The 23,864-nt window shown below is 28.5% G+C and overlaps 5 protein-coding genes across 9 annotated transcripts; 1 reads left to right on the top strand and 4 right to left on the bottom strand.

Annotated features, from left to right (window-relative positions):
* Positions 1 to 99: 99 nt before the first annotated feature.
* LOC132937864 (protein lifeguard 1-like) lies at positions 100 to 8,629 on the bottom strand. Of its 2 annotated transcripts, none has more exons than XM_061004449.1 (4): positions 7,854 to 8,629; positions 5,324 to 5,402; positions 2,107 to 2,398; positions 100 to 2,024 (listed from the first exon to the last, which is right to left on the bottom strand). In XM_061004449.1, exons 2-4 carry the CDS (start codon positions 5,367 to 5,369, stop codon positions 1,391 to 1,393), a joined length of 972 nt encoding a protein of 323 aa, XP_060860432.1. In that variant the 5' UTR covers positions 5,370 to 5,402; positions 7,854 to 8,629; the 3' UTR covers positions 100 to 1,390. The 2 variants fall into 2 exon arrangements, with proteins under 2 accessions (XP_060860432.1, XP_060860433.1); XM_061004450.1 differs by lacking the exon at positions 7,854 to 8,629 and adding an exon at positions 6,360 to 6,381.
* Positions 8,630 to 10,567: 1,938 nt separating this feature from the next.
* LOC132937868 (mitochondrial translation release factor in rescue) lies at positions 10,568 to 11,218 on the bottom strand. The gene has a single exon (XM_061004455.1). It carries the CDS (start codon positions 11,216 to 11,218, stop codon positions 10,766 to 10,768), a length of 453 nt encoding a protein of 150 aa, XP_060860438.1. The 3' UTR covers positions 10,568 to 10,765.
* LOC132937869 (uncharacterized) lies at positions 11,150 to 13,020 on the bottom strand. 2 transcript variants are annotated; one of them, XM_061004456.1, is made up of 3 exons: positions 12,888 to 13,020; positions 12,512 to 12,678; positions 11,150 to 11,288 (listed from the first exon to the last, which is right to left on the bottom strand). In XM_061004456.1, the coding sequence occupies exons 2-3, from the start codon at positions 12,674 to 12,676 to the stop codon at positions 11,250 to 11,252; spliced, it is 204 nt and encodes a 67-aa protein (XP_060860439.1). In that variant the 5' UTR covers positions 12,677 to 12,678; positions 12,888 to 13,020; the 3' UTR covers positions 11,150 to 11,249. The 2 variants fall into 2 exon arrangements, with proteins under 2 accessions (XP_060860439.1, XP_060860440.1); XM_061004457.1 differs by having other exon boundaries at positions 12,760 to 12,898.
* Positions 13,021 to 13,323: 303 nt separating this feature from the next.
* Positions 13,324 to 18,835, top strand: LOC132937865 (mitochondrial carrier homolog 1-like). Its single transcript, XM_061004451.1, has 8 exons — positions 13,324 to 13,529; positions 13,587 to 13,711; positions 15,370 to 15,454; positions 16,652 to 16,814; positions 17,020 to 17,151; positions 17,243 to 17,432; positions 18,366 to 18,433; positions 18,506 to 18,835. Exons 2-8 carry the CDS (start codon positions 13,589 to 13,591, stop codon positions 18,657 to 18,659), a joined length of 915 nt encoding a protein of 304 aa, XP_060860434.1. The 5' UTR covers positions 13,324 to 13,529; positions 13,587 to 13,588; the 3' UTR covers positions 18,660 to 18,835.
* A 1,631-nt stretch (positions 18,836 to 20,466) lies between these two features.
* On the bottom strand, positions 20,467 to 23,829 carry LOC132937867 (DNA repair protein complementing XP-A cells homolog). 3 transcript variants are annotated; one of them, XM_061004454.1, is made up of 6 exons: positions 23,170 to 23,683; positions 22,949 to 23,072; positions 22,361 to 22,491; positions 21,983 to 22,154; positions 21,782 to 21,899; positions 20,467 to 20,809 (listed from the first exon to the last, which is right to left on the bottom strand). In XM_061004454.1, exons 1-6 carry the CDS (start codon positions 23,277 to 23,279, stop codon positions 20,655 to 20,657), a joined length of 810 nt encoding a protein of 269 aa, XP_060860437.1. In that variant the 5' UTR covers positions 23,280 to 23,683; the 3' UTR covers positions 20,467 to 20,654. The 3 variants fall into 3 exon arrangements, with proteins under 3 accessions (XP_060860437.1, XP_060860436.1, XP_060860435.1); XM_061004453.1 differs by adding an exon at positions 23,699 to 23,829 and having other exon boundaries at positions 20,671 to 21,899; positions 23,170 to 23,381; XM_061004452.1 differs by having other exon boundaries at positions 20,671 to 21,899; positions 23,170 to 23,686.
* Positions 23,830 to 23,864: the final 35 nt, after the last annotated feature.

Here is a 23,864-nt window from a genome sequence, read left to right as displayed (position 1 = left end):
TTTTAACTTCAAATGCTTATAAAAAGTGTACAGGACTATGTACAAAAATACGTTTTTTTATAGATTGACTGGTGGAATAACAAGGTACAATATTAAACATAAAAGATCATAGTTTACCTTTTAATTTTCCAAGACATTTAATATATAACATAGGTAACAACAAATACATCTTTATAATTATTGTATATTACCAAATATTTTAAATCATAATTATACATTTATTTGTATATTGTACATGCAAAATATCCATTAAATTAAATGCCACAAACATTTCAAATTATAAAAGTAAATTTAAATAGGTTAAAAATGTATATTAACACCAATGATTATATTATATAAGATAGCAAAAAAGAATAACAATGTGTACAAAAATAATTAAAATTTGTTTATACAATTATACCTATAATTGTATAATACTACAAAGTTTAAATCACAAATATATGCTTAGGAATGCTTATTTATTGAATAAAATGTAATTAATATAAATCATATTATGAATTATATTTTATTTCACATAATCTATTGTTCTGAATAAAATTACTCAATAACGCAATATTTTTCATTACTAAATAAAACTCATGTACAAGAATACGTACCTTGAAAAATTATTCGTTATTGATTAGATCAAAAATATTAATTTAAATTGCACAGGCTTACATCACCCATAAAATCCACTTTTTGTCAAAAATTAAATTTAACAAGTAAGAATTTCAATTTATTACTATGTTTTGCTGTTTATACGTGAATTAAAATGTACTATGTTCAATTAAAAATAAAAAACAGTATTTTGTTAATTAATATTAATATTCTTAAAAAGATGATACTTTAATTTGTTATATTCCAAATACAGTCATTCTTTTAATTTTTAATAACTGAAACAAAACGCTGTTTAACACAGTAAGCTGTTCTTACAATGTCCGGTTGAAGTTAACAGACACTTAACAGGCTGAATTCGGCCGGTAATAAAATCTGGTATCAGTAGGTTAACTTTAACCAACACTTTACCAGGCATTGTAAGAGCAGCCCTAAATGTCTATTATACAATTTTGGCTAATCATAAAAAAATTATATAATAATTTATGTTGTATATTAGATATAACTTATAAGTATAAAATACATTTGCTTAACACAAAGTATTTAATAAAATATTATTAAACAAGTGTTTTTCAATACTTTTTTCCATATTATATATTATACATATATAAATATTTAGTGAGAATAAATGAATAAATATTATTAAAACTGACTCGCTGAACACAAAATAACAGAATAACTATACTTAATCAGAAAAATTAAAGCTAAAAGGAATAATAATCTACATCTTTAATTTAAATAAACAATCAACAGTTTTATTATTATGTTTATATATTATAATTTACACATAAAATGTTTAATCATCACCTGAAGCTCCAATAATGGCTAAAATGTACATGAAAATGTTTATTATGTCTACATAGATGGTTAATGCTGCAAAAATATATTCTTCTGGAGAGATTGAATACTTATGGTCACCACCGACCATCATTTGGGTGTCATAAATAAGATATAATGAAAATATGATTGCACCCGCAGATGCAATTATGAGGGTCATCAATTTTCCAGGGAAAAATATAGCAACAATAGATGCAACAAACAAAACTATTACAGCTACTGTTAAAAAACCACCCATTACTGTAAAATCTATTTTAGTCTGAAAAGCAAATATTGTAAGAGCAAAACATATCAATGTAGTTAAGCCAAGAGCCAACAGTACTTGTTCTGGATAGTAACGTGATACAGATACCGCTAATAAAAACGATTCAGCTAAGGTGAATACAAACAAAAGAATAAAGTTGGTAGGACTCTTGCGGCGTAAATTTTCACAGCATGCGAGTGCAATTAAAGTACCAAATGTAATGATGATTGCGACGATACTCAGTCCAGGATGTGTCTTTACATACATTTTAGTGGCATCATGAAGAGTTGCCATAGCCACAAATATCAATGTGATTAGTAGCTGGCACATCAAAATACTGTAAACTTTACTGAAAGAATAAAAAATAAAAATATGAATTCTATCATATTATATGTACTATAATTTGTTATTAACAAATAAATTATATTTACCATATGAAGTTTTTACGAATAGTTTTATCGCTAAAGCCAAAGTTTTCGGGTGCGTTAAAACTATCATTTTCTGGTGCTCCTGCTCCATAATAAGGCACATTTTGTTGTGCATATGGTGGAGGGTATCCACCACCAGAAGGATATCCACCACCAGCAGGATAAGCACCAGCAGCAGGATATCCACCAGCAGCAGGATAGCCACCAGCAGCAGGATAGCCACCAGCAGCAGGATAGCCACCATCAGCTTTTGGATATGGTGCACCTTGTGGAAAAAATCCAGGCGGTGGTGGAGCTAAAAAAAAAGTATCTTACATTTTGTCTATAATGAAACCATTCACAATTAAGTAAATAGTTATATTGATTACTGGAACAGTTTTAAAACACTGAGAAATAATATTAATATGTAAAGAGGAAATGAAAGTTTACTAGTGTCTATCTACTAATATTCAAACATTTTAAGGCATTGATGTGCAGCCTATTTTGTACCACAGCACACATTTTACATTAGTAAATGCATCCAACCTACCACGCCACACCAGGCCTCGACAATAGTTCATTTAAATGCATTATAATTTATAATGTTCTAAAAAACTTTCTGTCAATAATTTTAAATGGTATAAAGAAATCAGTATATTTCTACATGACCCATTTTTTTTAGATTCTGAGTGAAATATATAAATACATATGTGACTTCAATACACTAATATATGGGGCCTTAATATGTCGGGGGCGTGAAGCCCCCCTAGCCCACCCCATAAGTAGGGCTCCAGATCATACTATTTATTATTTTGATACGGCGATAACGTCTTTATATATCTACAGTGTGATTAACTGCTGTTTTGCGTCCGGGATTATCAACCAATTGTTTAGTTGGTGTTACATTGATATATAAGGTCAAGTTCATATAGTTATTTGCCTCAAGAATGATTAAAACAATTGATGAGTCATTTTTTAGGATATTTTAGATTCTGAGTGGAACAATGAGTGTATTGATTTTACAATGATGTGTTTTTTTATTTTTTATTTTTTTTTTGTGTCGGTCATCAACATTTAGGACAGTAAAAGTGCTTGGATTTTCTTCAACAGTATCTTTTCTGATAGGAAAGTGAATCTAGTTGGTACTTTGAGAGGGTCAAAATTTTAAATTCCCAGTAGTTATTAAAAGCGAAAACAAAAGAAAAATTAAGGAAAAACGGGAATTTTTACGCAAAATATTCGCAAAATTTTCGAGAAAATTGATTTTGGTTTTTGGTGTAACTCTAAAACAAATGAACGTATATACATGAAATTTTCACTGGTTGTTTATATTTGCATTTTCTATACACGATAACATTTTAAAAATATTTTGATTTGTTTTGAACTGTTTAGGGAGATTTTCAGTATCAAATTTTATTAGTTTTTTTTTCTATGAATGTCAATAATACTTTATTTGTTGGGTAAAAAAGCTTGATAATTTTATACAAGGCTCCTACTTATTGTTATAATTAAGAAATTTGAAAAATATTAAAAATCATTAGTCACAGTTTATTTTTATAAGCATTTAAGTGGATGTATGCACTACAGTAGGTGACAAGTGGGTCATTGTAAAGGATGATGTTAAATTTGAATTCAATGATATAATATCATAAGAAAAACCATTCTGAGAGAAAATGGTCTGTCAGCCTATGATATTACTAAGTATATTTGTTGATATTATTGTGAATAAAGTAATTAAGCTATTCACATGGAATCTTGTTTTAAATTTTCAATCCTTAGCTATAAAAGTTGAACATTTTATTAATTTTTAACAACAAAATAATTATTTAATTTTGAAAAATTCCAACCTTAAATGCTTGTAAAAAAAATTGTGCCTATGTATTTTTAATATTTTTCAACTGCCATTTAAGCAATTTATCAGGAGCTTTGTATTAAATTTTCTTGCTTTTTTACACAACAAATATAATTTTATTGACAATTATAGAAATAAAACCAAAATAATTGAAAACTTACAATGCCTCTAAACAGCTTAAAAAGTCAAAAAATGTTTTAAATTTGATGGTGTATAGACAATGAGAATATAAATATTCAGTGAAATTTTCGAATACTTAGTTATTAGTTTTTGAATTTCAACATAATAACAAAATGCTACACGAGAATTCAATTGAATATCCAATATTGTAAAAATATGAACTTCAAACGCTCATAAAAATATAATTTGATTTGCTTGTGGACATTTTTTTTTTTGATAAATTGCTTCTTGTTGATTATTGGCGATAATTGGTCGCTCAAATTGTATTCTCATTATAGTTATATTTATGAAATTAATGTATAATTATTGATTACTGAATATTGTTAGTCATTAGTGCAATAGTGTGGCATCTGTTGGATGTGACGAAATAAAAATTTACAAAAATCCTCGCAATCCCCTAAGTACAGAATACTATTTCATAAAATTTTAAAAAGGTTTATGGGGATCTGACTCCCACACCCCCTGGTACATGCCCCTGAGTTCTACTGAAAAATATGGTGAGGTAAGAGTTTGGCCATTCTAAATTAGTTTAAAAGTTACTACACTCTGAAGTCCTGAGCTGGTAAGTGACTACTTGCCATATTTCAAAACTAGTTTAAACTTGAAATAGCTATTAATTAGAAATAAGTTCTTCCGCTGAATTCCAACTTCACCATTGTTTTCAATATACATAAATATATAAGTTTGAAAAAAAAATGTATAAAACAAGGGTGTTTAGTAAAGAAGAAAAGTTCCAAGAAATCAAAGTATTTGAATATATGGTCTAGTCTTCGAGTATACTTAAAAATCTTTTTTATGAATTAGTCGGATTAAAATATGACATTATGTTCTGATAGAAATGTAGTCATGAGATGATTTCATTATTTCAACTATCTATATTATTTTTAATATTTTTAGTAGATTTTTGTCTGGAGTTTTAAACCCGCACAAAATTATCAACAAATTTGTTAAAAAAAAACCAACACTTCAAATTTGGGATGACATAATGAAAATTATGTTAATGAATAGAAAAATTGAAAAAAAATGTGTATAGTGGTCATCATAACTTTGAGAATGTATAACATGAAGTTTTATTTAAATTCCAAAAGGATAATAACCATTTATAATTTTTACATTTTATACTACTAATAACTCCATATTGACAATTTATTAAGTTCATATTGAAAAATAATTCTATAAGAAAATGTATTGAAATTAATATAAACAAACCAGCTCCTGATCCGTATGGAGTTTGTGTTTGTTGCCACGTACTCATTGCAAATGTTTTTTATACGCTGGTCCAATTAATCTGAAAAATATGACATAGCAAACATTATTTAAATCTAAAATATAAAACATAACAAAATTAATTTCATCTTATAAATATCTTTGTTTAAATGTAAAGGGTTAGAAAATAAGCTTAAATCCGAGCTTAAACATATCCTATTTAAAAATTAAGTAATCTTTTTTTATTGATGCAAACTACGGCACAATATTATTAACTAAAATAGATAATAGATAATACAACTGTATATAATAGTGGTTTAGGTGTGAGAAAGTATAGTCTGATACATCCCAAACGACTACCAGAAGATACTATCATAAGGAGGACAACAGGTATATTATAATGAACTCCGAATGAGTATAATTCAAATATGATTAGGTACCCAGACTTGGAGCAAGCACCTTCATGTCACCCAGAATAATATTTTATGTTTTTACACTTTGAAATATTTCAACTTTTTTCTCAAAAATGTTTTCTACTTTACGGTAATTTGAGGAGGCAACTGTCAGGGAACACAGTTGAAAAGAACAATCTGACAGTATGTCAATTTAATAATTTTTAAGAAAAAAATTATAGGTGATGTGCAAACCACTCAATAAGTCAATTAATAGGTAACTACATTGACGCCATAGTAGCTTCAGCCATCTTGTTGTAAGTTGTAATTCTTTTTGTTGTGTAATATTCATGTAAGCTCTGATCTGTATTTTTTGGTACTTATATATTTTGATGAAGGTGTAAATATATTATACTGTCCCCAAAAATAAAATAATATAATAGGTAGAATATATTTATTGAATCTAAGAAAAAAATTACCAAGTTTATACTTTACCAATATAAGGTATATTATAATTTGTGTGTTTAAATTGATGAAGAATATTTTCTCATTAATAATTGAAGTAAAAATAATTTATGATAATAAATTGGAATAAATGATTATTATTTATTGAATCTAGGAAAAAAATTACCAAATTTATACTTTACCAATATTAGGTATAATGCTTAAATAAAAAATATTTCCAGTCAGTATAAGAAAAAGTTGACGCTAGTTTGTGGATGATGTAGGATACAGCTGTCAAAAATAATAATAAATAATAGTAAAATAAATAATTATAGTCAGTCTGTTATACAAAAAAAGTTAATCAGTTCAATGGCGCATAAAATAAAAATAATAATAGCAAAAAAAAGGTATTTCTAGACCTCAAAATTGTTTTTATTTCAAATCATCCTCTTAGAAACAGAAACAAATTGCAGACCCCTGCTTTATACAATGTAATGCGTTAAATATTTTTCAATAATTTATAATTTTGCCAGCAAACTTAGTTACTTTTTTCATAACTGACTGTCTATTAGATATTATAATTATCAATGTACCTAGTTATTTATTTTCATAAAATGACTTATTACTTTTTCCAACCACTTTTGCAAGCGAACATTTGAGAGGTTAAGAACCACAAAATTCCAAAATGCGTGCCTAATGTATCGTATGTACTACCTCAGCAATGTATGGTAGTTTTTACCGTAAATGTTCCGGTACAATGTTTTACCGTCTAGTAAAACATATTGTTACCGGTGTGCAAGCTACGACGGTAAAAATTACTGCACAAATAAAATATGGTTTACCGTACTCACAGCGGTGTGTCCGGACCTTTAGATTATGGGTTGAATTAATTTTATAATAGTACTAGGAGTACCTACTATAATTTTATAATAGTACTAGGAGTACCTATTATAATTTTATAATAGTATACTATGAATTAAAATTATTTTACTACCTACCTACGATTGATGATTATAATATACAGGATTATTTTACAGGCAAGCTACACAATACTTAAGATTGTGATTGAAGATTCATTGGACTATTTCAAGATAACAAAAAAATAACAACAACGTTATGATTCATTAGATGCCAAACAAAACCATCTTTTGGCACTCCTACTGGGTCAACGATAACAATACTGCACCAATGAGCTGATTCTGTTAACCTGAATTTAATATTAGAAAGAGCGACTAGATTAACAACATTGATGAGTTTAGAAAGCTAGTTGTAATAGTAGACTTCATACAAATAAGTTTACGCAATAAGATGCAAAAAATAAAAAGTGCAGCAACCTTGAACTTCCAATATTTACGATTGTTTTCACTATTGGCTAATGCAATATGCACACGGCGCTTACACCATTGAGGTGAGTCATCACGCAGGAATAAGCTTATCAGCGAGCAGCAATGGTAGCAATGTAGCTAACCTTTTTAAAGACAGTGTCGTATTTGTAAGCCCGTAAACGGATGAGACAAAAGTATTACAGGTATTTGGGCGACTATCGCTCATGTTGACACGGGCGTCGGGCACACGCCACACAGCTAGTCGTGGTAGCCGTAATATACGTCATACGACAGATATTAATAACAAAATATACACAATATACCCACAATAAGAGATCTTATATAAAAGAAGAGACAATAAAAATCGCTTACCGTCTTCGTGAATCCGTACAACCCACAAACAACGGTTATGTAACTGCCAACTGGTCGTCTGGTTTGAAATGGATATTATTCAACACTGGTCACTGATCACTGCGTTTACGATTTGTATTTCAGAGCGATACCGAAACGAAGACTTTTGACGATGGACTGATCAGTGTTCTGGATGACTAGTGGTCTACTGCTCACTGCTGTGGTACTGCGTGCCTGCGCGCGCGGAGATAACGACGCACAAGTGCGCAACCGATGGAACCAACGTGACAATGCGTCTGTGCGCAAGTCTCGACAATCGCGGGAATATTGGAATATTATCGTTGATTAATGATTTGATTGACGTTTGTGTCTGTCGTAGTCCGGACGCCGGGCGGATAAAATATAATTACAAATTACACCAAACAAATTTGCGACATACCCATCGAATGATCTAGAGGTCTAGAATATTTATAGGAAGGCTACTGCAACAGTAAAACACAACACGTTATCACTCACAACGACTGACAAATTTTAAAAATTCCGAGTGACAACAAGAACTTCCGTAATCTGTAGTCAATTATAATAAATTATACTTTAAAGTGTCAGCTGAGTGTTAAACCTGAATAATAAATACCGACTACAACTGACTAGCCTAGTTTGTAACTTGTTTGAGCCTGACCACGAATTGAGATATACTGAAAAGGTAGTAGAGAGGGTTAGTGGGCGACATATTATGCGATAGTTATTATTTATTAACTATCAAACAATACCTACAAATGCCATATTACAATACCACCTGATTATGTCATAATATAAACAACAAGGTATGACTGCAATATGATCGAAAGTGTTTGACAGTCAGATATCGAACTGCTTCGGTAGGCAAGTGACGTCAGAGCATAATATTATGAATTTATGATAATATGGGCATAATATTGATAGTATGGCTAAGCAGACGTCAGACGTGTTCCAAATTTGGACCTTTGCAATCATACCACAGATTATATTATTATATCTGTGATCCATCATTGATTATAAATATAGTCACGGACTAAGATATAATCATAGATATATAGAACAACACGTCTTGAGGACGGTTGTGACACCATATTATGTCTAAACGGCAATGTTTACATTTTATTATATTTCTAATAAATGTATATGGATCATTGTTATCATATAAAGGTGTAAACATTGCCGTTTAGGCATAGAGCGGACGGGATGGGGACGCGGCTTCAATAACAAATTATAGTCGGCTATCTAGTCTGTTGTTCTATAATTATAATGGACTGGGAATGAGCAGCTTATGTACAAAAGACAAATACGGGGGGAGGGGGGGGGGGGGGGGTCGCAATCATAATTGGGAGTTTACAGCACTATCTGTATAAAACACGGACGAGATACAAAATCCACTGGTAGCGCTGAAATCATTCAATTATAAGTATTGATGATAGCAGAGGAACCTTTTGCGGGCTGTCCGCCTGTCCCCCGGTTACTCGCTCACCATGTCGTTTCCAGTGGCAGTGGGTCTGTCCATAAACTAAGATAAAAAGATAAATATAAATTTAATAATACTTTTGTAGTTACAATAATATCGTCAAATATGATAGTCTTTGGCTCTTTGCTCAGAAGTGTTTTTCTTATACAATGATACTATATCATTGAATTTTACAGCGACCCACTTTTAACCTAAACTGTACAGCAGAGCGACGCCCACTTGCCCACCTTTTTGCTTTACGTTCATTTTTAGTTTAGGCATTTTATTCATTTTTGTACTTTTTTTTACATATATATACATTTTTCTTGTTGAAAGTTACACTTTATTGTAACACATTCAGTTTCCATTCGATTTTTGAAGTTGACTATCTGTATTGCTCATTTTTGCAATCTACGATTATTTAATAAACTGTACGCAGATACTATTTCAGGCCTGGTCAATCAGAAAAAATTTCCCAAAAGTCTATCAACTTACTTCAAAATGCAAAAAAATATTTTTAAAGGCTCCTTTGAGAGTAAACATTTTTAAAGACCTATAATAATAACGATTTATGATACATGCATTTTATAAAACATACATTTTTAAAAATGTTAACTAACTTTTGGTATTTTTTTAAAGATTTTTAGGTCATCAAGTTTTAGGCCCTAATAATAAGCATAAGTGGATGTTCTTTCTGTATAATGTGGTGGCTTGAGGGAAGAACCAACCAGTGAAGGCATTTTGGCACGAATTTACAATTTATTTATGTTATTTGTATCTTTAATCCATAAGGTCTTGAGGCCTTTTGTCACTTAAGTTTTTTGGGGGGTTTTCCGGGGATGGAGATCGATAGTATTTTTTTAACATTGGGGTTGGTGTGATTTTGAAGGCAATTTATGAATTTAGAGTAGTATAGCTTGGCTGTTTCAGTAACTTTGGAATGTGGAGGGTATGGTTTGAGACATAAGGAGGAGCATTTAGTTATGACTTATGAGTAAGGATTTTTGATTGGAACACTCATATTTCATATTTTTTGTGTATTTGATTTGTTGGCAGTGCCCCAGAGCTGTATACCATATATAATACATGTAGCATATAAATACATATTATCCCTTAAATGGGTGCCATTGACTATTATAATTTATATTATAAATTAATACATTTTGTGTACATTATGTTTGTAAGCTTCTTGAAATTTAGTTGTTATTACAACCTTTGTAATATAGGAAAATTAATTTGATTCATAGATATTTGAATGTTTACTACTACATACATTGCTTATTTAATTATATTTATTACATTTGACTAATTAATATTGGAATATAATAAACCAAACAATTAAAATTATTAAATGCATAATAGTTACCTACTTCTAATTTAGCAATACAAACATTTACAAATTACCTTACTTTTTAACAAATAATAACTCAAATGATATACTATTAGTTTTGATAATTTAAGGTTTGAAACTACTTTCTCTTTCAATCCAATCCTTTTTCAATGTTTCTAATTTTTTCCGTTTCCATTCTTTTTGTGCATTCTTTTTTTCTATAATTGCTTTTTTTTGTGCTTCGACTGAATTATTACCATTTTCTATTACATCTAATTTTATAGCAAGTTTTTCCCTAGCCATTTTTCTGTTATCTTCAACACATCTTGATTCATGACATTTAATCACAATGCCAGTTGGTTTATGTTTTAGTACAACACAATTAGCATTTTTATTGACTGCTGATCCACCAGGGCCACTACCCTTAACAAACATTTCTTCAAGTTCATTTTCATTTATAATAGGCACTTTTGAGCGGTCTATAGTCTGTTTCTTATTGAATAACGTTAAACTAATGCCTCTAGCATTCTTCACACTTTTAGTGTTAAAGGGTAGAGCTTTACACAATAATGAATACATGGATATTGGAAGTAATGAAAACGGACACAATTTATACTATTGACTTCCTTTTTAATAACTCTTTTCCTTTCTGAAATAAATAAATAAAGACAGATGGTTAATAATACTTTATTATCTATATTAATAATAGAGATGCAAAGCCAAATCTATCGCGCTCATATTTCTAAAAATTGTTACATAGGTAATTATTTAGAATGAATGTGCAACTCGAAGCCAATTTTTAATTTTGCACAGTGATTTGCTGGCTCAAGATATACAAATATTTTTATTTTGCATAGGGTTATCATTAATTACATAAAATAGTTAGGTATTTTAATTATATATAATTAAAGACCTGTATTTTATATATAAGGTCAAAACCACTCAAATTACAGTGTTAAAAATATGTGTATTTTTCATTTATTAAAGTATAAAACAAAATAAATCCACTGGTATTATTTAATTTAGTTATGAACAACGCTGTGCAACATCAGCAAGTTACAAATATAAATAATATACTTAAATATATATGATAATATCATCATCTATAAATAGTAAATATTTTTGTTGGTCGTTGCTAGTAAAGAATAATCATTATTTTAATTCATGAAACAAATATGTTTTACTTGATTAGAGTGGGAATTTGTATGATTAACATATTTAACACGTTAAGTGCCATGTGGTCGCCAGCGGCCACACGATTATGCATCATCTGTACGCCAAGTATATTTTTCAGTGTCATTCCAAATTTATATATTATACTATTTATTTCAAAAAAGTTTAAAAATATATTTATTACATGTAATGATTTGCGCTACGCCACGGCACTTTTTTGGTGCATTATGGTAGCACCATGTAAAAGTTAATAATATAAAACCATATTCATTTACGGCTGCCGGAGGTCACGTGGCATAGTAGTAATGATCAATTGTGGTCGCCGACAGTCGCAAAAGCATAACATTTGAGATTTACAAATGACCGCCGGCGGCCGCACGGCACTTAACGTGTTAATCTGGTTGATTGTATGAAAGATAGGATAGTAAGATAGGTACTAGGTAGTAGATACTAGGATATTAAGTAAGATCAATATTTGTTTCATGGCATAGACATTGAAAATATGAAAACTTTTTAGCACATATTTTTTGCATATGCTAACATATGGTATTAACTTTTTGATGTTGCAGTTTAAATAGTAAAATAAGAACTTAATTTTAATATTTTATCTTTTAGTGAAAATTTGGGAGTTTTCTCAAATTTGAATTTTTGCTATCAGAAAATAATGATTTTTTAACTGTAAAAATATTTTGGACTTACATCATAGAAAAATTTAATCTCTTCCGGTTTAACTAACTGTTTATTGTCCAAAAATTCCTGTTTGATTCGACTTTTATAATAATTTTTGTCAGTAAGTTTTAAATTACAGCCATACTTCAAAAGCTCTTTGTATAATTTCTTTACTTGTAAATGGGTAATAGACATTTCTAAAAAAATAAAAAAAAATTATAATTAAAATAATAACAAAAACAATAACCTATATAAATGAATGGATTACAACTACATACAATATTGACATATCAGTAGCTTAGTGTGTTCTATTTATATAACCAAATGGATCATGGATGTAAGCAATAATTTACTATAAAACTCTTGAGCTGTGCGTAATTGTATAACCACTCAACAGTAAACGTACCTGTGAAAGGATACTGTTTCTCGGCAAATTTCAAAACATTTGAATATTGAATAGACCGTATAACGCAGCTAAATGTATGGTTTGTAAATACATTTAGTGGATCAGCCTTATAATATTTTAAGTATGAAACTATGAACTATGAAACTGAAAAACAAACACAACTAAGCAAGTTTACGGGATAAACCGTCTGTCCTGTACACCACGGTTTAAGATATACAACCGTGCTGTACACAGACCACGAATAATTATTATTGTGATACGTTTTATCTTTTCTATGGTGATATCGATCCTTGGAGAGTGGAGACCACGGTTTAAGGTATATCTTAAACCGTGGTATAGGCCGTTCCACAACCATATTATCTATAGCCGTGATCCGTGATTATGACTTATGGCTCACTCTCGCCGTGACGTCCTTTGAATTCTGATTCTTGTTATCGACTTTCGAGTCGACCGGAGTACCGCCGTACCGGACGTCAGTATGATAATGAATAATAATAATTAAATGATTTTTTCTTTCGAGGTGGGATTTTCTACTATAATGTCCATATTATATTGTTGAGCGTTTAAAATATAATACAAATATTTTTAAGTTAAATAAGTGTAGTTTTTACAGAATTGTATCACCGAATATTACAATAACCGGTGAGTTCAAGAGATATATGGTTTTTAATTCCCAATTATATAAACATTTTTATTAAGTAATGGATTCTGACACTGAAAATCGGAGGGAAGAAAATGGTGATGCTCCCAGACACACTTTAATTGGAAAATGCGTTATGAAAACCTTATCTCATCCTCTGGATTATGCTAGATTTTTGGTGCAGGTAAGTCATAATGAAATATTAAGAGTTTTATGGTTGTGTAATTATTAATACTAGCATATTTGAATAAACCCTAAGTAAATAATTGTTAAATATATACTGGTTCTGTCTCTTCACATTCACTTAAGTTATACAAAGTTAAGATTTTTGTTTTTTTAATGTTATATCTATTCATTGTATGGATGTAAAGCATACAGTATACACTATATACTAAAGGTATTCAAACCGAATGTCGCGGCTTCCAGGGGGGTTGTGAGGGTTGGCGAAGGGCGCCGCGTCAAAGCGCTAGAAACCAAAATTAAAGTAGGTCATGTATAATTAATATAAATAGTTTTTAGAATCATAAAGCTATTGTGGAAACAATTATGAAACAGATTACGCGACTATTTAAAATTGTATTTCTAGTACAAAAGTCACTGTTATTATCACCCTTATTGTATCTGTATTTTTTCAATTTTTTGACAATAATTTGGGAGCCGTAAAAATATTGTGAACACACAAAGGAGCCGTGGGATGAAAAACTTTGAATACCTCTGCACTATTAGAAAAGTATGCCATTCAATTATAATTTTCTATTAGATAATTGTTGAAAACCGGCTTTATATGTACTGATTTGTCATTGTGGACTGTGGTTACAGTAACCTTTAAACTAAGTTAATTTATAGGTCTATAGTTAAAGTATACTATGGTTTTATACTGATTTACCTCAATTCGAAATAGTTTATTCTCGGGGTTAAATACATGTAAAATCAGTTGGATATCAATTTGGTTTACTCTAAAAGTATAGTTGAATCATTTGAAATGTGTATTTAAAATAACTCTAGTAGTATAAAATTCATGTAAATGGAGCGTACCAATACAACCAAATCAGGATTGTTGGTACTAGATTATTAATTTGAATTGAAATAAATTGTGTTAAACTGTGAATTTTAGTGGTTTACATGGTTTAGTAGAAGCGTATAACAGTAATGCAATTTTAGTTGTGCATGTATACTTACGCCCTACTTTAATATGAATCAAGTTAATTCAAATTAATGAATACATGTTAAGAAGTCAAAAATGGGTACTGTATTTCATATTATTATTATGCTCTGTTGTCAATTGGTACATACTGATTATAGTAATGAGGTAATGTAATAACAAGGTAATGAAGGAAAACAAAATAATTAAATATGTGAAGGAAATTTGTACTGACAGTAAGACTTCTTGTAGAATTTGATCCAATTCTAAATACACTTTTAGTTTTTAAAGAAAATCCGATTAAATAAAATTTAGATTGAACTATTAGGATCAAATGTTTAGAGCATAATATTCCGAAGAATAAGAGCAGTGTCATATTTTGATTCAACTCAAGACATTACTAAAGTAGATTAAGTTGATTAAATCAATAAAATAAAAGCAACAAAAAATGTATTGTTACATAAATATAATTTGATTCTCTTTTATACTAAAATAATTAAAACTAAGTATTGTTTCATAAAAATCAAAATATTTTTTGAAATTCAAAAAACTTAATTGCTTTAACATATAGCTTATTTGTACAACTTTTTGAGTGCACAATTATTTATAGTTCCCTAATTCAATTTTACCCAGGTTTATTTGATTAATTTTATGTTTTTGTTATTGAACTTTATTAAATGTAATAATATTTTTTTTAATAGATTGGCCATGAACCGATGGCACCATATCGCTACAGAAGTATTTTTGGTGAAGAAAGATTGTTTTTGCCGAACTTAGTAGTTTATGGTAATCAAGTTATATATTTAAATATAATTAGACATTATATATGTACAGTTAGACCTCTGAATAGCAGACTCTCGGTCACCAAAATTCTGGTTTTCCTTAATTTGTTTTGGTTTTTCCTGGCGCTTTTATAAATTACTGAGAATTTTCAATTTTTAATCTTGCTTGCACCAACTAGATATACTTTCCTACCAGAGAATTTACTGATACTAAAATTGAACTATTATTTCAACTACTTATTGTGTACTCAAATAAAAAAACAATAAAACAACAACACATTTTAAAATCAATAAATTCATCACTCCACATAGAATCTAAAAGGTGGGGAAGTTATATTGCTATACAGTAGGTGTTGTATGGATCCCTGCAACAGTTTCATTTAAATTTGAATTCAACAATATTATTGTACAGGTAAAAACAATTCAGAGCGGAAACTGTGTGTTACCCTAGGATATTTTATATTAAATAAGACCGTAAGTATTATACTTACAAACATTTTAATTGTATTAGTAACAACAGGTTGAATTCTTTTTTTGTAAATGACATTATTTGCAAACGTATTACCCTAAAATGATCAGTTATTTTTAAGTTACAGTATGAAATACTAATGAGAAACCTTGTATTAAATTTTTAAGCATTGGCTTGTACTAAAATTGTATATTTTATAAATTTTAACTACAAAATAATTTGTAAATTTTTGTAATTTTGTCTAAAATTGAACTTAAACAGTATAAAATAAAAATATGCCAATGTGTATCTTTAATGTTTTTAAATAGTTATAAATTATGATTACAACTTATGAGGAACATTATATTAAAAATTTAAGTTTTTTCCAAATAAATAATTTTTTATAACGTTTATACAAAAATATCAGACATTTAAAATACCTATAAATAGCTCAAAAAATATAAAATGTTGAAAATTGTATCATTGGAAGAAAATTATAAAATAAACATTTGTTCAAAATTTCAAGTATCCACGGACTATGTTTATTAGGTTTTTGAGTTATACTATAAAAACAAATAGTGATTATGCATAAATATTCCTGTTTTTCCTTAATTTTATTAGTTTTTCCTGGTTATTTTGATGAGTACTGGGAACTTTTTACGTTTTTCCTCCCCTATTCACCTACCAACTAGATCCAATTTGTTACCAGAGACCAAATGACATAACCTAACCTAAATCAATTTTTTTTTTCAGCTAAATACATTTATTCAGTTGATGGATTTAAAGGAATGTATGTTGGATTAGCTCCTAAGATCATAGGGATTTGTATTGAACATTTTTCTTCATCACTAATGTCTGATTATATTCAAATTGATAAAAATCTAAATGTAGATAATACAGATTCAGATTTAGAAGTGTAAGTAACAGTATTATTTTTAGTATCAGTTATAAATTAATTTGAATACTTCTGGTGATAATTAATAATTTGTAGCTCTAATATTGCACTTGAATCCGGGCCGCATTTATCATAATCTTACCTCTAAACACATTTAATCCACTAATTTGTTACTTTTTTCTATATGACTATAACTTATTACATTTATTAAATCAACTGAATGTAGATGGAAAAAATGTGCAATAAAAACATCAAAAGAAATGATATGTACAGCCACAAGTATCATTTTAAGCCATCCCTTACACATTGTTTCTATGAGAATGATGGCCCAATTTGTGGGTTATGAACATCGTTACACGTAAGTTAATAAAAAAAAAATGTTTCATATTAAATAATATTATTAATATATTGTTTAAATGACATGTATATGTTTTTATTTTTTACTTCAGTTTAGTGTTACAATCAATTTCTCTTATTAATCGTGAAGAGGGAGTAACTGGACTCTTCACTGCTATCATTCCACGTCTGTTAGCTGGTTTGGGAACTGTGATTCTTGTTAATGTGGCAAAACAAGCATTTTCACGTTATTTATTTGATCCTTCACCCATGACTTTGAATATTGCTGACTTTGCTGCTTCGGTAAATTGATCTTTATGCTTTTATTTTATTTGAACATTTTAATTGTTGTTGGAGGAGAAATACTCAGACATCAAAGTGTAACAAGAGTTCCTTTTTATATTATGAAATTTATGAACTTAATATCAATAATATTATAATACAGAAGTGTAATTAAGGAAAATGTTAGGTGATTTCATATTTAACAACCATAACAAAGGTTTAATTCAAATAAATACATTCTCAATATCTAAATTTAAAAAAAAAATGTAGAATTAGCTATGCTGTTTAGCAGGTTTTGAGTGTACCTCATCATTGAGTAGTTACTTTAATGTATGTAATACTTAATAATAATTAACTAAGTAATAAGATCGTGTAGGCGACTGCCCAATTAATAAAAATGAAAAAAGGTATTTTAACAATTTATTTATTTTGTTGTATTTCAAAAAAAAATTTTGGGGAATTTGAAACTTTTACTTATTTTTTATATACAATGGTCACATTGACATATTCAAAACATTTTGATTAATTTTATGCTATTTCTTATTTATACGGTGAACCTTTTCACAGTATTTTACGGTAAGTCAGTATCAACTCAAAAGTTAATAATATCAGTAATAACAGTTATTTGTATGCAATTTAAAGAATCATTGATTTTTGAATTTAAGACATACATTCATTGATTTCCTCAATTATGATTGAAGTGGTACTTTTGACACCTATTGTACAGCATAGGTTACCTACTTTTTCCCTTATTTACTTTAAACACCAAAAATACCAACTAAATTCAATTTTGTACAAGACCACCCTTAAAGTTTAAGATTTGACTGCTCCAAAAATGGTGTAAAAATAATATACACTGTAAAACCAAATAATTCATTGTTATGCTCAAAACCTTTAAAAAAATGGTTATACTAAAAATATTTTGAATTTAAAATTTGTTTACTTTTATTTCAGTACTTAGCTAATGCAGCTACGTATTCATTTAATGTTGTTACTGCTTGTACAGCAATTAACAACTGCGGGTATGTGGATATTTTATTTTATTTTATTTTATTTTATTTAATATAAAAATATCAAAATATTTGTTTGAACAGGTTAGCTGCTGGCATGCCTCCAGATATGCCCGTATTTGGAAATTGGTTGGAATGTATGAAATATCTTTACAGTTGTGATCAGTTGAACCGTGGATCATCAACTTGGTTCAGGCGTGTTCCACAAACACAATCAAAACTTTTAAAATTGCTCTAATTTAGGTGCCTAGTCATTCTATGTTGATTGTTATTTATATGTACAAAATAAGAATAAGTTAATATTTTAGTAAATATTTTTAGAAGAACTGGAAACATAAATAGTATTGTATTATCATAATATTTTAAATTTCATTTTTATTATTATTAATAATTTAAACATTTATGCAGAGCAAAGTAGTTTTTTTTTTTTGTAAATATTTGAAAGGTTTAAGAAGACGCTACACAGCCATTTGTTGTCTTAGTCTTACAATTACATAACATTATCATACAATACAAATTATAAAATCAAAACAGTTACAATACGCACATAATAAATGAAAGCCTAAATTGCGTTGAAGATAGTGGTCTGTATAGAGGTAATTGTTATGGGATTTCGTTATCCATATCAGTGGTATAGCTTGAAACTTGGTGCCCCTAGTATCTATTGGAGGTGGAGGCAGCCCCCTTGAACACAGATATTAAATTATTAAATAATTATTCTAGAAGCTAATAAAAAAAATTAGAAATGGCTTAATGATACTATATTTGTTACAAGTACAAGTAGTACCCTGCCATTTCCCGTAAATTGACCAACCCCATCACACCCTTTACACAGGCAATTACACATTAACAAAATATATTTAAAATTCACATGTTTCTTCTCTACCGCTTTATCTTAGTACCGAACGTATATTTTGTTTTAACAAAAACTATTTGACCTCTCAGGTAACGGGTTTTATATATTGGCATCTTTAATACCCCCCCCCCCCCTAAATTAAAGTATTATGCTTCAAATTAATACACGATAGTTTATTAGATTAGAGTTTCAAAGGTTCCTAAATTGTCCCCTCTAAACTTACTCATTTATAAGTGGAAACTGCTAAAAAGAGAGATTTGTTCTAATACTATCAATAGTCTTATTTAAATGTTGTCAACAAATTTGTATTTATTAGATTTGTATTTAGCACTCGATATTTACCTCTTCAAAGATCATTTTTGAATCATAAATATATATAAATAACTAATAAGTAACCATTAAAATATATATACCTAGTGAGAATTAGGTTGTATTTACATTTTATTTGTTTCTATGGCGATAGTCAAAGCATGCCACAAAATTGTTTAGAAAAAAAATATATACCCAGCCCAAAAACATGTTTATGTTAAGAATGATCATATTGGTAATAATTATTATACTACTTATAAATTTGTTTAAAACGATAACATTGTATTCTTAAAAATGAACATTTCAAGCCTTATTTTTAGGTTTTTTTTTCTTAACCCATGATAAAAGTTCTATGGTCCCTCTAACTTAGGTGTACTCGTAGAGTAATAGAATTACTAACTTAAATTCACCACTGATCTATGTGCGTGAAGATGGTTCACCATGTCCTGACTACACCAAACTTGTGCCTATTTTTTGTATCTAGCATAAAAAAATGTACAACCTTATATTTTTGCTGTAATTGCCACACCAAAATTGGGGCCAAATTCACATTGTCTTACCACATCATTGCATTAACATCATCACTTTTCATAGTTAAGCAACTTTTTACTGGTAAACCAATATCAACTTTTGATTTTCAAATAATTTCATCATAACTTAGTCATGATATATTTTTTAAATATATTAAAAGTGTTGACATTTGTATACTTTATATTGTGTACTTTAAATTAATAAAAAAAAAAAAATAATTACATTATTCTACAGATAGTATCTATTGTATACTTAAATGTAGTTTGGGATGTGTGAATTTGGTCCTAACTTTAATTAAATAGGGTCATATATTTTATTTTTTCACTTTTTCAAAGGTGAAGATATGATATACAGCTAGTTATAAATACTAATTTTAATGATTGCATGTTAAATGATACATTTAGCTTATAAATATGAGGAAGCCCAAATTAAAAAAAAAAAAAACAGGAAAATTTAAATATTAATGACAATTTATAAAAATAATAGTTTTAAATAGAATCGGTAGTTTTGTAGAAGTTTATACTAATATAATATTATTTACATTTTTTCAAAAATTTCATGAAATCCACAAGAAGTGCATGTACGTTCATAATTATCTTCTTCTTCATTGTATATTTCTGTATCATATTCATGTTGATGAGAAGCTTTTGTGACTTTGGTATATAAACTACTTCTAGTTGACATTCTTAATTCTGAAATAAATAACTATTATTAATGTATCATGTATCATTAACAGTTGGGGGACAGAGTGGCCGAGCGGACTATGACGTCGGTGTGAATTCCGTCCACAGGCGACATCACTCTAGGCAGGCAACTGTTTAAATGGCGAGACCGCCATCCCCCAACTGGGCATGGCAGAAACCTACGGGTGCCCAAATAGAAATTCTGCCAAATGAGCATTCAACCTTAGGCCTTCAGGCCATACGAAAAAAATCATTAACAGTAATGATCAGGACTCGGAACTTTATGCGCTAAAAAACAATGAAATATGTGCATACGTATGCACTAAAGAAATGCAAATATGCAGTATAATATGCATATATTATTTTATAAAAAATATATATTGTAAGGTAAAATTATAAAAAAAAATTTGAATCATAAATATTTTATTTATATTTTTTTTTTTGATGATTTGGAGCTGTTATACTAAATCTATTCCCAGAATCTAATTTAAAAAATATTTTTGAAAATTTTTATACGTGATGGTGCTTTTTTTAAATATTTTGTTTACGTTGGCTACGATTTTATAAACAGTACCAAACTGATTTCGTACTTCTTCCGAAACTCTATGGAGGCCATGAGCAGCACATGTATCATTTTAGAGTAGAATGCGTTCAAATAGATTTCCCACACTTTATCATATACGGTACTATTTATTTGTAAATCATTTAATTTACAATATTCAATTATTAAAAACTTGTTTATTTTTGTTGATTTCTAAAACGTTTTAACATAAAATTCATTTATATACTCAAAATCTTTAAATATGCAAAATCCTATAAATTTAGTAAAATATGCAAAAATATGCAACATAAATTGTTGTATTTCAATAGTATGGTTCATGAAACGAATTTGTATCGAATCAGATTTGAAATATGCAGCTTCCTGAGAAAGATGCGAATGCATAAAGTTCCGAGCCCTGGTTATGATATATTCATATAAACCTTTGACTTTCTTCTTAAATGTTTTTAACTTTGATGCCTTTTGCTTTTCTTGTCTTAATTCAATTTGTCGTTCCACTTCTTCTTCAGAACCCCAAACTTCCAAAGCTCTTTTTTCTACCTATAAGCATGGAATAGTGTTCACACTCGTTTTTTGTTGACATGTTAGTTGTTACTATATCAAAATTATTTCTACCCACTTACTTGAAATAAAAGATATAATTTCATTTCACCCCATCTAGAATTGTGTGGATTTTTGCCCAGAATAAACCTAAGCGGAGGTGAGCGCAAATCAATATCACAATCTTTTAATAAATATTCTTTTTTAGCTTCTGTCTTAGTAATTAAATCAAACTTTTCTTTTCCAAATTTCTCCCTGTTAAAACCAAATTATGACTATGTATAAATGGAAAATATTTAACTATAGAAAATAATTAACTTGTACAATTTACAATGTAACTTAAATTATAATAGATTCTGTAAACATTTTCAGTGGTAATTATATAAAAGCTTTTATAAACTATAACATTCTAAATTATAATCTTTTTTTTTTAAACTTAAATTTATATGTATATTACATACTTGCATCTATCACATACAGGATGGTCAAAATTTGTCATTAAATAAGAAATACCAAATTCGTGATTACATTCAAGACATATAGGCTGTTCAGTTTTTGATAATATTGGATTTGCCATTGTTCCTGGTATTATCTAAATTAAATAAATCATACAAATTTTAATTAGTTTCAAAAATGTACTCGGTTCAACCTAAATAATAACTAACAAAATATGTACACTTTATCTGTGTAAAAATAACCGCATTTGTAGTATGGAACCTACAGAGGATTTTCAAGTTTTAGATAACTGGAATTGATAAATTTTTTTTTCTCAGATTCTTATAAAATTAGAATAGTTCATGGCAGGCCCAGTGGGTTACGTGCCGAATAAATGACGAAAAAACTTTAAATTAAAAAAATATAAGCATTACCTACCTAGTATATGTGTACAATGACTAAATATGTATTATACTCTAATATGCACATATTAATACATATTTATGTTAATAAGTGCATATACATTTGCAAATTAATTTCATTCAATTTCAAGTGACCCTAAGAAATGATCTTATTAATTATATATTAATCTTAAACTCCATCGTTTATCATACCGGTTTTTTTTTTTCTGATAGATCATCCTCGTTAAGCAGAAATCCAGCTTCTGTGTCTACGTATGATTGACCGGCAACTGTGATTTGAAGACTTTTATCTATCTTTGACTGATGTAATATGGGTCTTCAACAAAAAATGTTAATTATTAAAAGTTGGAAAATGTAACAGCTATTAATATGTATTAGAGTTAAAGTATATATTTTTAAAACAAATCTCATACTTTTGGTAAGGTTGTACAGTTGATCTAGCTTTTGATTTTTCATGTCTTATTAGCAATGCTTTTTTCCTATTTTCTTCTATACGTTTCCTTTGATCGTCTGTAAGTTCCATTTTAAACGAGGATTCGAATATGAAATATTATAATTATTCTAATTCTGTTGTGTACAGTGGATAGTGGTTGCTGCCAAATAATAGTTTTAGAAAACTATAGTACTGGTAACATAGCATTAAAAATGAATAAAAAATAAAAAATTAGAATTAAATTAATTGTTATTTATTCATGATTGACGATTGTGAATGACAATTTATATTTACGTAGAACATAGAAAATAAATGATCATTTTATGTTCAAGTATTATTGTATTATTTTGTTATAAGTTAATAATAAATATTTTTTTTTTAAAACAGTAAAAATGAAAAATAAATAACAAATATGAAATTATGAAATAATGAAAGAACTATTTTTAAAAAGAAGTCTGAAGACGGTTACAGTATTAGTAGTATAACAGTATAACACTATTACAACTTACAAGTAACAAGTTGTTACTAATAAGTAATAACTATCAACTATCAAGATTTAAGACATCAAGTAACTACTACTATTTTTTTTTATAATTATTATTTATTATAAGGTTGTTTATCGTTATCAGGGGCCTACCAGTTACCGTGGAATAACTGGCACTACCACAAACCAAT

Source organism: Metopolophium dirhodum, chromosome 2 (genome assembly GCF_019925205.1).
Source record: "Metopolophium dirhodum isolate CAU chromosome 2, ASM1992520v1, whole genome shotgun sequence".
Classification (NCBI taxonomy): domain Eukaryota; kingdom Metazoa; phylum Arthropoda; class Insecta; order Hemiptera; family Aphididae; genus Metopolophium; species Metopolophium dirhodum.
The sequence above is the reverse complement of the archived record's forward strand: the minus strand, read 5'-3'. Positions and strand labels throughout refer to the sequence as shown.